The sequence below is a fragment of the Mesocricetus auratus genome, unplaced genomic scaffold (genome assembly GCF_017639785.1).
Source record: "Mesocricetus auratus isolate SY011 unplaced genomic scaffold, BCM_Maur_2.0 Super-Scaffold_100008, whole genome shotgun sequence".
NCBI lineage: Eukaryota > Metazoa > Chordata > Mammalia > Rodentia > Cricetidae > Mesocricetus > Mesocricetus auratus.
The window spans coordinates 52,789,944-52,804,416 of record NW_024429192.1 but is presented as its reverse complement, the minus strand read 5'-3'; the positions used below and the strand labels follow the sequence as shown (position 1 = coordinate 52,804,416).

At 44.2% G+C, this 14,473-nt stretch overlaps 1 protein-coding gene across 2 annotated transcripts in view; it reads right to left on the bottom strand.

Moving 5' to 3' along the window:
• Positions 1–14,473, bottom strand: part of Upk1b (uroplakin 1B) — a 29,040-nt gene that overhangs the window by 8,891 nt on the left and 5,676 nt on the right. For both annotated transcript variants that reach the window (XM_005071486.4, XM_040750815.1), the window contains exons 2-5: positions 7,980–8,058; positions 6,808–7,008; positions 4,779–4,853; positions 3,692–3,814 (exon numbers count right to left, since the gene is read on the bottom strand). In XM_005071486.4, the coding sequence (XP_005071543.1) occupies positions 3,692–3,814; positions 4,779–4,853; positions 6,808–7,008; positions 7,980–8,048 (468 nt within the window). In that variant the 5' untranslated portion in view covers positions 8,049–8,058. The remainder of the gene's footprint in view (positions 1–3,691; positions 3,815–4,778; positions 4,854–6,807; positions 7,009–7,979; positions 8,059–14,473) is intronic.

The window sequence follows — 14,473 nt, the reverse complement described above, 5'->3', positions numbered from 1 at the left end:
AGTTGGGGGTCACTACAGCATGAGGAACTGTATTGAAGAGTTGCAGCATTAGGAAGGTTGAGAACCACTACCCTAAGGCTTATATAATTTGACAATAAATTTGAAATAAATGCAGAACCTACCTTATAGAATTTTTGTGAGGGCCAAGTGTGTTAATATAATTAATGTACTTGGTACAGCACCTAGCTCATAGTAAACTCTTATTATTATTAATATTTGTAGCAAGATACATTAACACAAGAGATGTATAATCATTTAAAAATCATAAAATGAAAAGTTTTAGTAGTAAAGAAATTATTAGCAATTATTTTTATTTGTAACATTTTACTAGAGTAATTATGCATTAGTTTTGTTTATTTCATTTTTTTGAGACAGGGTTTCTTTGCATAGCCTTGACTGTCCTGGGTTGTCTTGGTTCTCACTCTGTAGACCAGGCTGGCCTCAAACTCACAGAGATCCACCTGTCTCTGCCTCCTGAGTGCTGGGATTAAAAGTGTGCGCCACCAACTCCTGTTGGTGTACTTGTTTTATAAAGAGGAAAGTAAACTGGAAAAATATTTCAGACCTGGTGGCACACTACTGTCCCTCTAAATAAGAAAGGGGGTTCAGTAGACACACATCCATTGCTCTGGTAACTCTGAACACACTGGAGATAGAGGCTGTTAAATCCATATTGTGCCCTTTCCTTATCATAAATTCTGCTAAAATGTGTCAGGAAGGAAGTAAAAATTACAGGCCTCCCCCAACTTTTAGAATAAATTAGCGTGAAATTTTGCCATTTATATATAGGAAATAGTTAACCAGGAAAAAGAATCATTCTATGGTGTGTGTGTGTGTGTGTGTGTGTGGTGTGTGTATAAATGTGTGCATGCATGTGTGTGTATGAGTGCATGTGGAGACCAGAGCTTGACATCAGGTGTCTTTGCCAATCTCTCCACAGTGTTCCCTGAGGCAAGGTCTGTCACTGAACCTGGAGCTTATCAGTGAGCTTCAGGACTCCTGTCTCTGCCTCTTCAGCGCTGGCATCACAGACACACATCACCACATCCAGCTTTTGATATAGGTGCTGGGGACCTCAGCTTGTGCAGCACATGTTTGATTGACAGAGCCATCTCTCCAGCCCCTCATATTGTGCCATCTCTGTCACCCTGATTCTGTGTCATCTCTCACCCTCATCTGTGTCCATCTCTAACCCTTGTTCTGTGTTTATATCTCTCACTCTCATCCTGTGTTCTATCTCTCTCACCCTCATCCTGTGTTCTATCTCTCTAACCCTCGTCCTGTGTTTATATCTCTAACCCTCGTCCTGTGTTTATATCTCTCACCCTTATCCTGTGTTCTATCTCTCTAACTCTCATTCTGTGTTCTTTCTCTCCAGCCCTCCATTCTGTGTTTTGTGTTGTGCATTCTTGGGGAAATAAGTGGCATTTGAACAGCTTTATTTCAGATGAGGAAGTAAGAGTAGACAGAAAGAGTTAAGGCTCCAGAACTGAGCTTCATTTCACTCTAACACTGAGTTGGGAAAGGGGTGAAAATTCAATAAAGGAGGCTAAGAAGGGGTCTTCAAGGTGACGGATGTAAAAATAAGGATAGTAACATGGCCACTGAGGTAGGTAGAATGGAAGGAACTTGTTACTGTGGGTTATGTCCTGTAAGAAGTCAATTGTAGTTGGATAAAAGCAGCTGAAAAGTGTGAAAATGGAAACATCAGGTAGAGGTTTCTCTTCTGTCATTTGCCACGAAACAGAACAGAAGTGGAGCAGAATAATGGCTGAACTTTGGACAAGAGCTCTTGAAGATGTTCTTGTAGGCTGACGTTAGAGAGAACTGGTGAGTCAGAGCCGAGTAGCCTGAAGAAAGGCAGAGGACCTCGGATGGGAGCCACTTGGGTGTGGGGCAGTCTGTCACTAGTGAAGAGGCTTCGCTGCAGACAGTGGAAGAACAAAGTGAGATGAATTCCATACGTTTGCTTCTGTATTCTTAAGGCGTGAGGAGCAGCCATTGCTGAGGAATTTGGCAGAGGGGAAAGGAAAATGTATACAGTAGTAACAAAGCATACATATGGAAAGAGAGAATGCCCTTTTGAGCTTCATAGTCATACATTTAAATTAGCACAAGGGGGGGCTTTCCTCAGTAGTATCCAGCCCTTAGGTGAGGAGTGGACAAACAACTGTATTCACTTCCATAGGGGCTGGGTAGGGAAGACTAGTGAAAACAGACACACAATGGAGTAAAGGAGAGGACCAAAGAGAGTGATGGCAGGAAGAGAGCATGAAGGGTGACAGGAAAGGAAAACACAGACAATTAACTAGAGAATTAAACTAGATGAATAAATAATTTATTCTAATGGAATAAAATGATGAAATGAGGATATTAGAGCAAATAAAGGAAATTATAGAAGGTTTTCAGAAGGTGGGTGGCATAGTTGTTGGTGGCGACATGCTGGCTGTGGCCATGGAAGAAGGTGTCTGAGATGAGGGGAGGAGATCTGTGGGATGCAGAAGACAAGGAATCGAGAGAGCAGTTGTTGTCTAAGTCCCCATGTGGCTTTCGAATCCTCATCCAAGGCAGGATGCTTAGAACATGAATGAGGAGGATATAATGGTGAGACTCAACCCCAGTGAAAGCTGGGCAATGACTGGAAGGTGATTGGTAAAAAGCCACAATAAAGAAACCACAGTTCAATGGCACGAACTTCAAGTGTTTGAACAAGGAAGGAACCGAGGAAAGGGAGAATAGAGAAGCCATGCAGAGAAAGGGGAAACCTAGCCAATTTCTAGATCTTAGGGCACATGAGCATAAGAGGACAGGTAGGGGAAACTAGGAGGTAGCCAGGTTTCTAGTGAAGCAGGGGTTTCAAGGGAGAGTTGAAAGAAGTAGAAAGGTTGGTATATGTGTAAGTGTGTGTATAAGTGTGTGTGTGTGTGACAGAGAGAGAGAGAGAGAGAGAGAGAGAGAGAGAGAGAGAGAGAGAGAAAGAGAAAATGGGGCAATATTCTGGAAGACTAGGGGTTCTGATAGTATTTGGAAAAGGTTTGGATGTATGGAATGATGTGCACTTAAAACTGTGATTAAATCAAATCTCCTGACACTTAGCAGAATTCTTCATAGGAGCTAAAAAAGCTGGGACAGACACATACCACTATTTGAGCTTGCTGTGGGGGAGAGAAGTCCCCTTTATCTGTTAATGTAAGGGAGACCTAACTTTGTAAGAGGCAGAACACATTGTTAATCTTTAAAAAAATCTATTTATGATCGTTGGTGTTTTACCTGCATATATGTCTGTGTGAGGGTGGAAGATAATGCTGGGACAGGAGATACAGACAGTTGTGAGCTGCCATGAGGGTGCCCGGGTCCTCTGGAAGAGCAGCCAGTGCTCTTAACCACTAAGCCATTTCTCTTCTCCAGCCTCCGCATTATTAATCTAAAGTTTCTAGCATACACTCTATAAAGGCAGGTTAATCAGCATTATAGCTTGACATAAAGTATGGATCCAGAGACCTCACTGAGTCAAGTGTTTCTCATTCCCCCTTCCACACCCTCACCAGTAAACAAGAGGCATTGTTGACCCAGCCAGGAACAAGTCTCTTCCTGAAGGATGCCCTTGGAGGCACTGACCTCAGTCTCACCCACATTCAGGTTCTTACTGGTTCAGATGTGCCGTGGATCACCGCAGGAACACACATCTCACCTGGAGCATGAGCCTATCCCAGGTCTTGGTAACACCGTTGTTTTTCCATTCATCATCATTGGTTGGGGGGCTGTTGTTTTGATACCTCACCAGCATCTGCTTCAGGAAGAGGTTGGCTGTGAACTGCAGGGTGGGGACAACACATGAGGGAGTGTCAGCACACCTGCTTCCAAGAAAGGCAATGTCTTCTGCAGAGCTGAACATCCTCATAGAGGGAAGCTAACCTTGGTCACCAAGCTCATTTGGCTGGGGCGAAGAAACCATTGCATGACTGGGATAGACAGGTGTTTTAAGATGGTACAGATTAGGGAAACAGTGAGAAATGGAACAAGAAAGAGTCAGAATTGTGTCTTCCATGAGGCAGAACATGCAGGAAGACCATAGTGTGGTTGAGTGATGAGCAATGCTAGTATCACAGGTTAGGCATTGGAAACCAGGCTTGCTGGGATCAGAAGATTTGCTGTCACCTGTCAGTTGCTCATCTTTAGATAACTCTTGTTGGGGAACGTCATTCTGTAAACATGTCTGATTGGTCTGAGTAAAGCACTGTTGGCCAATAGGGAAACAAGATAGGTGGGACTAGGAGTTTAGGAGGATTCTGGGAATTGTAGTGAGGAGAGCTCTCGCCATGTGATCTCCCAGGAGCAACAGGTGCTCAGGAGTGTGTCCTCAAAAACATAAGTTCTTATAAAACATATATTAGTAATTATGGGTTAATAATCAAATCAGGAGCTAGCCAATAAGAAACCAAGCAAATGGCTGACAGCTTCATAATTATTATAGTGTCCTGTGTGTTACTTGGGGGCTCGGATAGCTCTGCAGGGCCCAAGCAGTTGGTGGGAAGACTACACATTACAAACTTTCCTTGCTTTTAATGTCCCCCCACCCCAGGAACTTCCTCTTTCTTTTAACCTAGAAAGAAGCAGTACTTTCCATTCTAAGTTTCTGAGTATTAAGTAAAATTGCTCTCGTATTAATAGTGTGCATATTAGCTTGACCAGCACACAGCAAGTGTTTAAAGCATGTCAGTTGCTACAGTGCCCGTGCTATTGTCATTTTTGCTCTGTGCTTTGGGGACTATACTTACAAAGTCTCGTTGTGTCGCCGCTGTGATACAAGACGCCACTTCAAAACCATATACTATAAACATCATAATGAAGTACTAGGAAGGAAACATATGAGAACAGAGAATTACAACAGAAATCCTACACAATGTGAGTTTTAAGCGCATTCATGTAAATGTGATATCCAAGCACTAACTCTGTTGGGTCAGCTGCTTGGAATGTGGTTAGTGCTAAAGGTACTTGGAACATGGTGACATATGGGTCAGCTCAGTTCTCTGCTTATCTCTAGAGAAATGGCCATTCAACTTAAAGCTTTCTCATCCAGTATCATGAATTTCGATCTTAACTTGGGGGAGCTAATATAAGCAATGAAGAAATGTGTTGAGTGCTTCAGAGTCTTCATGTACACACACATGCCCAGTGGCCGCTGGCAAGACAGCCTTAGTGCCTCATACATGACACTACGCGTTGTAAATCTCTTTTAAGTGGGAGTCGTTTTCTTCATGGATTGCTGAAGATGTAGAACTCCAGAAGCCAGGAAAATGTGACAGAACACGTATAATGCCCTGTGTCTTCTACCCAGGCTCATCTGTATCGAGCAGGCAGCCTTCAGGCATGGAGACTCACTGGTGATCTCCTGTCACAAACCCATGACTTAGTGATACCAGCTCTGGTGAGGGCAGAACAGACTTCTCCGTGCACTGCCCATGCTGTGCACAGGTGGCAAACCACTGTGGGTGAACAGCTCTGCACAGCCCCCCCCCAGTGTCTGGTGGGCAAACAGCAGGACAGCTGATGCCTTTCAGTGAGACCCTTGTGAGAACTTGATCTCTGCCTTGCACATTTTTATATATGCAATGTTGCCCCTAATGTCCTTCTTGTGAAGAAGGGCTATAGGAGCCGGTGGGGGAAAGACAGGAAAAGTTGTCTTCCCTTTTTGGGGGTGTTTGTGGGTTCAAAGGTCAGACTGTTTACTGCTTTCACTATCTGGCCCCCAAACAAAACAAAAGCAACCACCTCCATGAAAAAAATGAGTAAAAAGGGCCTTCTGAGACATCATAGACTCCACAACCAACTCCATATTGGCTGTTGCCTGGCTTCCTGTCAAGAGCTCTGGTGGCTCCTCTTATAGAACTTCAGGGTCCTCTACAATCAGGCCAGAAAGGAGGCATTGGTACAGGCATTTCCTTCAGCTTCATACAGAAGTCTCTGTTCCATGGCTCCTCCCCAGCTCAATTCTCCTGCTTTGTCAGGCACATACAGCTAGCCCAGAAGGAGGCCAGGGTGCAGTGCAAGGTGTCCCAAGATCTCCCTCCTCTCTCCCTCCTCCCTCCATGCCTTTTCCCACTCTCCGAGTGGGTGCCTTTGCCCTGGAACTAACTCACCCAAAGGAAACAGAGAAGGTAAATACTCTGCATTCCCAGGCACTAGGGCAATGGTTACCTTAGAGAAGTGAGCCAACAAGCTCTCTAAGTGGCTAAGCTTCTTCTGTAGAAGTGGGACTCAGGGAAGATTTACTTCAGGGATGGGGAGGGGTGTGTGGGTGGGTGTGTATGTGTGTGGGGTCAAGATGGCATAAACTGATGTCTGGGACACAAGGGCAGAAGGTGGACGTCTAGGCCCAAGGAAGAGTTGCTTCCCGGCTGGCTAACAGTTCATTTCCATTTGCAAAGGCAGAGCATGACCCAGTCAGTGGCTTGAGAACACAGAACAGTGTGAACAGGTCATTGACAATGGTGCTGTTCAGGGTCTTCCACGGTTCCTGTACTGCAGAGTCAATGACAGTGTGGGAATAAATGTAGGCTAGCACACTAAAACCGCTGGCCTTGAACTCAAAAGTCTTCAGAGAGGTTTTTGTTTGCTTTGAAAAATTCATGTTTACTTTGTATTTTGTACCTTAACACGTTAATATCTGACTATTATTAAAACAATACTTAAAACTATATATTACAATGAGGGGGAATCTAACAAAAATGCCCACCCCCCACTCTGGGACTTTCCTCCTGTCAACTGAGCTACACCTCCAGCTCAAAGAGCAGTGTAAGGTCTTACCGCCAAAAGGATTTTCCTGTTGGACTTCAAAATTCCTAGTATGGCTAGAACAGACAGGCAGAAGAGGCAAATGCCCACGAACATGCCTATCCAAGCTGCCCCGTAGATATCATCGTTGTTGGTGGCTTCAAGCAGCGGGTAGAGACTGTGTTGGTCGGATACAAAGAAGATGCACTCTGCAGTCAGGGCAATGCCACACATCTGGAAACAAGCCACGAGTGGATCTGTCAGGCTGGTGACCAAGAGAAGAGCACTGGGAAAGGGGGTGGGGCAGAGTACATCCTAGAGTCGAATCCTTTCCCTTACAGAGGTTTTATGTAACAGATTCATAATTGCCAGGAGATCCAACAACTATTTGCTTCCTTCTTCATAGACCCTCTGTCTTTGATCCTTTCTTCCACATATAACTCTGTTTGCAATTTGGCAAAAGATTTAGGTAATCTCAGACTAACTAGTGCCCCTGTGATATAATACACTCAGACAGTGCCTTCTTGGATGAAAGTTATCTCCTTATCCTGTCTCAATACAACTCTTCCTCTCTTGTAAAACTTGAAGTGTCCTGGCCATTGTCACAGTGGTTGTGGAATCTTAGTGATTGTCCTCCCAATGCTCATATTCTATGGATGAGAAATCATGGTTCTGAATGATGATGACTCATCCACAGCTACACCCAGAGAGGCAGAACAGAACTGAGTCAAGAACCAGCCCTCTTGAGTCCCTGACTAGTGTTCTTTCCTTATCCTCAAGTCCACACAGCTTGAGCTCTGAGCCACTTTCACATTCGGTACAAAAGACTATCTGTCCCAGCACCTTCAATAGCACAGTCTCCAAGTCAAACCAAGGTGAAACTGGACAGAAGCATAAAGGAAAGTTTTCGCAGGTGTGTTTGGACACTGGCCATGTTGAACATGACTCCAAATAGTCATTATGTCTTAAAAATTGAAAAGGAAGTATCTATTTTAAAGTTGACCATGGTCTTCTGTCATAATAGGTAATTATGTAAGACTGTTTTAAGATTCTAGCTAGTATATTCCCTACCTCATTTCTTAAAATGAAGGCAGTATAAAGGGGGAGTAGTAACTATACCATTTTCTTAAACTTTTACTTTTAGTTAATCTAAAAACCATGCTTACAAGAAGAACACAATTTTTTGAAAAATATTCACGACTTACACCGACAATCACATGTCCAAAAATCAGCAGGCCCTGGAAGCAACGGACAGTGGAATCATCTTTGGCCATCTTCAGGAAGCTGAAGAACACAGTTAAGGATGTTACAGTTTGATGGGAGCAGGTAGCAAATACTGCTTCAGTTTCTACACTGTCATCAAATCATGACATCACCTGTTTCTTTTTTTGCATCCAACTCAAGGCCATGGGAGCTTTTAGTAATGGTGGAAATTTGATACCCAAGGTCAGAGTGATGGAAGTTTTATAAAGAACAAACTAAAGGCCTTCAGAGTTTGACTAGTGCCTTTCAGGAGTCCTTTAGCGTCTGAAGGACACTTGAGTCATCATTCTGAGAGGAGTACTGAGATCCTTCAAGATTACCGGGGGCACAGAGGGCGGGCCTATCATGGTGATAACCAGGCTGACACACTCTGAGAGTCCTTGCTATTGGCCCAGCCATCCTTGGACAAAGCCAACTGTAACCACAGGGAAATGAAGAGAGTTGGCTGAGGTCACTATGGCCTGTGGGTTGACATTAAATATTTTGTTATCCTAAAAAAATATAGGTTGCACATAATGAAGTCCTTTGTCATATGAGAGACTTGCAGAGACAAAGGGAGGTTTAGCTCTGCAGTGCACACTTCTAGGAACTTCATATACATAGCAGATTCCCAGAACCCAACAAGAACATCAGGAATAATCCCAGTTAGCTGGTGAAGCCGTACCTCTGAGGCCACATAGACCAGCAATGACAGATTCAGTGGTCTGTGTGACTCTGAGGCACACACTTCTCCCTGCTGCTTACACTAGCTCCTAGAAACTATTTATACCGTTTATGCCAGATGCAACTGAACATGGACCTCTTGTCTCCTTGAGGATTCTCTGGAAGGAACACAAGGTTAAGTGTTCGGGTCAATCATTTTGGCTTCTGCACTTGAGATGCTTTGAGAAAAGCTGTTCCCATCCCTCGACACTTTAAGCAACTGACACTCTTAAGTCTAAAGGTATTAAATGATACAATTTGCATATTGGGGTATGTAAAGATGCATGAGGAAGATTGTTACATCCTAGGATTTTGTGCTAGGAGAGAAGCTAAGTTTTCAAGTAGTTATAATGCATAAATGGATGTCTCAACACATGAATGGGATCTGGGTACAAAAGACTCCAGGCCAACTGATTATAGAGCCAGCCTTTGGAACAGGAGAGTAGAGGTACGATGTGTAGGAGGAAAGTGAGGTGGGCGGTAGGCATTCCAAGGAGAGGGGAAGATGGGGGAGTAGATTCAGAAGAGTCAAGTGAAGACAAGATAGCAAGTTAGCCAGCTTGCCTGAACTCCTGGTTTATGGACAAGATCTGTAGAGAGGTATGTCTTGCTTTTGTTGTTTTATTTCTCACCTTCCTGTCTTTCTTTCTAAAACCACATATTTTTGTGCATCTGTGTGAGTGTATGTTATGTATGTGGATGCCTGTGTAGACAAACCAGCTGCTTCCGATCCCCTGGAGCTGGAGTTACGGGCTATTGTGAGTCACCTGATATGGGTGCTGGGAAGTGAACTCAGGCCTTTTTAGGACAATTGGTGCTCTTAACTGCTGGGCCATCTCCTTCAGCCCAAGTCTTACATGCGACTCGGGCCTTGATAAATGTTAACTCTGCTGTTGTTCTATAAGGCATGTATTAATAACCTAAGTAATTTAAACATCCTTACTTATTTTCCCATTTCTTTTTATCCTGTGGAAATTTAAGGAGTTAAAAGCGTCTGAGTGTTTTTGGCTCAGGGTTTGGCACACACACTCCGTCAATGTTTGTCAAAGGAACAGAAGAGTCTGGGCCCTTGTTACACCATCTGACATCACCCACCCTGTGGAGCTTCTGCTTAAAAATGGCACTTGTTTGCCTGCAGTAATGTTTCTGCATCAGAGGGCTCCACCAGGAAGAACCTAACTAGTACAGCCGGATCAGTTACATTGTAAAGTTCATTATTGGCATGCATGGACATTAATCCTGACCAGCTGGGCCGCTCTCTAAACCAGACGTACAAATAAACCTACTTTGAAAGGCAGAAATTCAGATAATGGAAACAGAGTAAAGGGCAAATATCTGGAGAGGCCAAGTTCAACAGCGTCACTGGCCAGCAGTGCCATGACTCTGTAAGCATTTGTCACGTAGCAGTCTCTTGGTAGTGGGCTCAAAGAACAGAGAAGAGACTTTTTTTCTTTCAGGGAATCTAAAGTGGGACTATAGCAACATGACTTTTACTGGCAAATGAACTGGATCCAGTGCTAATAAAAGGGGAAGTTGTGAGGGCTGCAGAGAGAAAAAGGAAGGGACCAGGTAGATGTTCAGCAAGGGCTCTTAACTGGGTCAGAAGGAAGATGACGGGATCCGGAGCAAGGGATGCTGCCCCAGTGCCTGACTGTGCTTTCCCAAAGATGCTTTTGTGATCAAGTTTTACAAGTGGGTGGTTACTAAGACCAGGTGGGAAAAGAGGCAAAGAACAAACCAGTACCACGTAGGAGAATTCCAAGAGACAGAATTAGGATGAGAAAATGCCGACCAGAGTGGAGAAGAGAAGGAGGAGGTCAGCGACTGGTTTGGGCAGGAAAAACACCAGAGAAACCTAGACTGTGGTGTGGTGGAAAAGGCTGGTGTGGCAGTCTCCTGTGGGTTTGGCGGCGTGAGAAAGGACAGCATCAGTAGACGAGCTGTTCTGAGCTTGCTGGCTCTGCCAGCTTTTTCAAATAGTAACCCAGAGAGCCATGCTTGACTTGGGGCTGGAGAGATGGGTCAGCAGTTAACAGTGAATACTGCTCTTAAGCGAGTTCAGCTCTCTCTGTGGGTTGGACTGCCCACAACTGCCTGCAACTCCAGCTCCAGGGGATCCAGTGCCCTCTTCTGGCCTCCAAGGGCACCTGCATACTCATGCATCACTCCATTCCCACACACGTAATTAAACATAAGTCTTTTGTTGTTGCTGTTCTGTTTTGTTCTAAAAAAGCCATGCTCATTTTCCAAAGTGACCAAAACAGATGGCAGCTGTCACTTACCAGGCCCCATCTTCTCAACAGACCTAATAAATGGATATTTTTGCCAAAAATCTGCGCTTGTTTCTTATTGCTATAGTAACAGATTTCCTCACTCTTACAAATACAATATTTGACAATTTGGGGTCAGAAGTCTTAAATGAACATCACTGGTCTCATCTGTTGGCTGGGCTTCATTCCTTTTAACATTTTAAATGTTGTATATTTTTGCTAATTTCATGTGTGAGTACTATGCTTATAATCATTCAAGCCTTCCCTCTCTCTCCAACTCCTCCTGTGCTTACTTACTCCCTCCCAAATGTATGATTTCTTCTGTAATTATTATTACACACACACACACACACACACACACACACACACACACTCCTACTAAACCCAGTTAGTGTTACTTCTATGAACATGTATTTAGGGTTGACCACTTGGGACTGGGTGACCTATCTGGTGGCTGACCCACAGAGAAAACGGGTTCTCTCTCTCAGCAGCCATTAACTGCCTATAGTTCTTCATCTAGGGGTAGGGCCTTGTGAGATTTCCCCAGTCTCGCTGATGTTGTCATGAAGGTCTTTGTTTTGAGCATCCCTGTTGTTGAGATTTCATGGTATACACACTCCTTAGGGATCTAGGCAGACAACTTGTTTCCTTCCATCTTGACAATGAATAAATCTGGAGAGACTCATTTGCTCAAGGCCATGCTGCCAGAAGGCTCAGGACCCAGAATCAAATCCAGGTTACCCTGACTCTAGGTTATTTAGCACTAGAGTTTAGCAATCCTGACAGCCAGGACACAAGGGCAAGAGTTAACTGGGCAGGAATGCTGGTGGAATGTACAGACACCCTCCCTGCAGACAGACGTGCAACTTGGTACCTGACACTAGCTACACCCCAGCACAGCTAGGAGGCTTTTTTTCTCTTTTTTTTCCAGAGAGATTTTTACCTCTTAAAGCCAATCATGGAAACAAAAAGAGGCTGTTGCTGAGCCCTCTGATTCAGACCATAGTGATGGAGACATGGCTTCTGAGGTTTTCTCTTGCTTTCTCTTTTTGCATCCTTCCTCTCCGTAAGAGCATAAGGTTAGAATCCAGCAGCTGCTTGTACTCACATAGCTCACAGCAGCTCTTTCTCTTCTATGGATGCTGACAGGAACCCTACACGGACACTGTCCCTACCTGACAGACTTACAGCTGCCTGGATCTGTCACCTGGGGTGTGAGTTTATACCAAAGGCAGGTAGGTATTGGTGGCTACACATCCTGTTTGCCTCCACCTCCTCTGCCTCCTTCCAGAGAGCTTGATGTTAGGCCTGCCCTTTGAAATTTCCCACATTCTCAGATAGGTGTAAAAAGAGAGCCCACTACAGAACTAAAAAGAGAATTCTCAATAGAGGAATCTAAAATGGCTGAAAGCCTCTTAAAAAAGTGCTCAACATCCTTTGCCATCAGGGAAATGCAAATCAAAACAACTCTGAGATACCATCTTGCACATGTCAGAATGGCTAAAATAAAAAACACCAATGACAATTTATGCTGGAGAGGATGTGGAGAAAGGGAAACATTCCTTCACTGCTGGTGGGAGTGCAAACTTGTACAGCCACTTTGAAAATCAATATGGTGGTTCCTCAGGAAAATGGGAATCGGTCTACCTCAAGACCCAGTATATACTCAAAGGATACACTTACATACAACAAGGACATCTGTTCAACTATGGTCTTAGAAGCATTATTTGTAATAGCCAGAACCAGGAAGCAACCTAGATGCCCCTCAACTGAAGAATGGATAAAGAAAATGTGGTACATTTACACAATAGAGTACTACTCAGCAGAAAAACAAAAACAATGTAATCTTGAAATTCACAGGCAAATGGATGGAACTATAAGAAACCATCCTGAATGAGGTAACCCAGTCACAAAATACAAGCATGTTATGTACTCACTCATATATAGATATTAGATATAGAGCAAAGGATTACCAGCCTACAATCCACACCTCCAGAGAAGCTAGGAAACAAGGAGGACCCTAAGAGAGACATACAGGGTCCTCTGGAGAAGGGGAAAGGGACAAGATCTCCTGAGCTAATTGGGAGCATGGAGAGAGGGGAGAGGGAGTTAGGAGATAGAGAAGGGGAGAAGAGGAGGGAGGAAGAGGACATGAGGGAGCAGGAAGTTTGAGTCAGGGGAAGAATAGAGGAGAGAAAGAAAAGAGATACCATAATAGAGGGAGCCATTATAGGTTTAAAGAGAAATCTGGCACTAGGGAAATGCCCAGAGATCTACAAGGATGACCCCAACTAACAATCTAAGCAATAGTGGAGAGGCTAACTTAAATGCCCTTGCCTATAATGAGATTGATGACTACCTTAAATGCTATCCTAGAGCCTTCATCCAGTAGCTGATGGAAGCAGAAGCAGAGACCCACAGCTAAACACTAAGCTGAACTCCTGGAATCCAATTGTGGAGAAGGAGAGGTGATGATCAAAGGGGTCAAGACCAGACTGGGGAAACCCACAGAAGCAGCTGACCTGAACAAGGGGGAGCTCATGAACCCCAGACTGATAGCTAGGAAACCAGCATAGCACCAAAATAGGCCCCCTGAACATGAGTGTTAGTTAGGAGGCCTGGACAGTCTATGGCGCCTCTGGTAGTGGAACAATATTTATTCCTAGTGTACAAATGGATTTTGGGAGCCCGTTCCATTTGGGCTCCCAAATAGAGGGATATTCTATCAGCCTAGACACAGGAGAAGAAGGCCTAGGTCCAGTTCCAAACGATGTGACAGACTTTGATGATCTCCCATGGAAGGCCTCACCCTCCCTAGGGAGCAGAAGGAGGATGGGATGGGGGGCTGGTGTGGGGTATGGGGGGAAGAGGGAACTGGTATTGACATGTAAAATAAGATTGTTACTAATTTAAATAAAAAGATCTGGGAAAAAAAGAGACCCCACTTCTGCCACGTGGTCCCTAATTCCTCTCTTTAGATACGCTGTCATGTGGTCTGTCTCTGATCCTGGGGCATTTCTCAGCGCCTCCCCATGCTGCTGCCTCTGCCTGTCTGTCTATGGCATTAATAACTTTTCTAGTAAACTTTTCACTCCCCACGTTTCCTCAGTGTCCCTCCTGAGCTTCCCTCCCCACTCCGAAACCTTTTACTCTTAGTATCGCCTATGTAGGGCTTCCTGCATAGTATAGCAAGGACTCCCAGATTCAAAGAGTTGGTTTCTGTTACGGTTGTTCCAGTCCCAGAATAGCATAGTGCCTGATATCTGAGACACATTTAATGATTTTTCTAAAAAACAAAAACAAAACAAAACAGATGTTCGTTTGAAGGAATGAGCATGTAACTGACTGTGTGAGTGAATGACTTGCTTAGAGCTTGTTGCAGAAAAGGTTAAGGAATAGGGAAAAGCAGAGAGAACACAGCCTTTGATCTTGGTGTGAATCTTAGTTTGATCACTTAGTTCTGT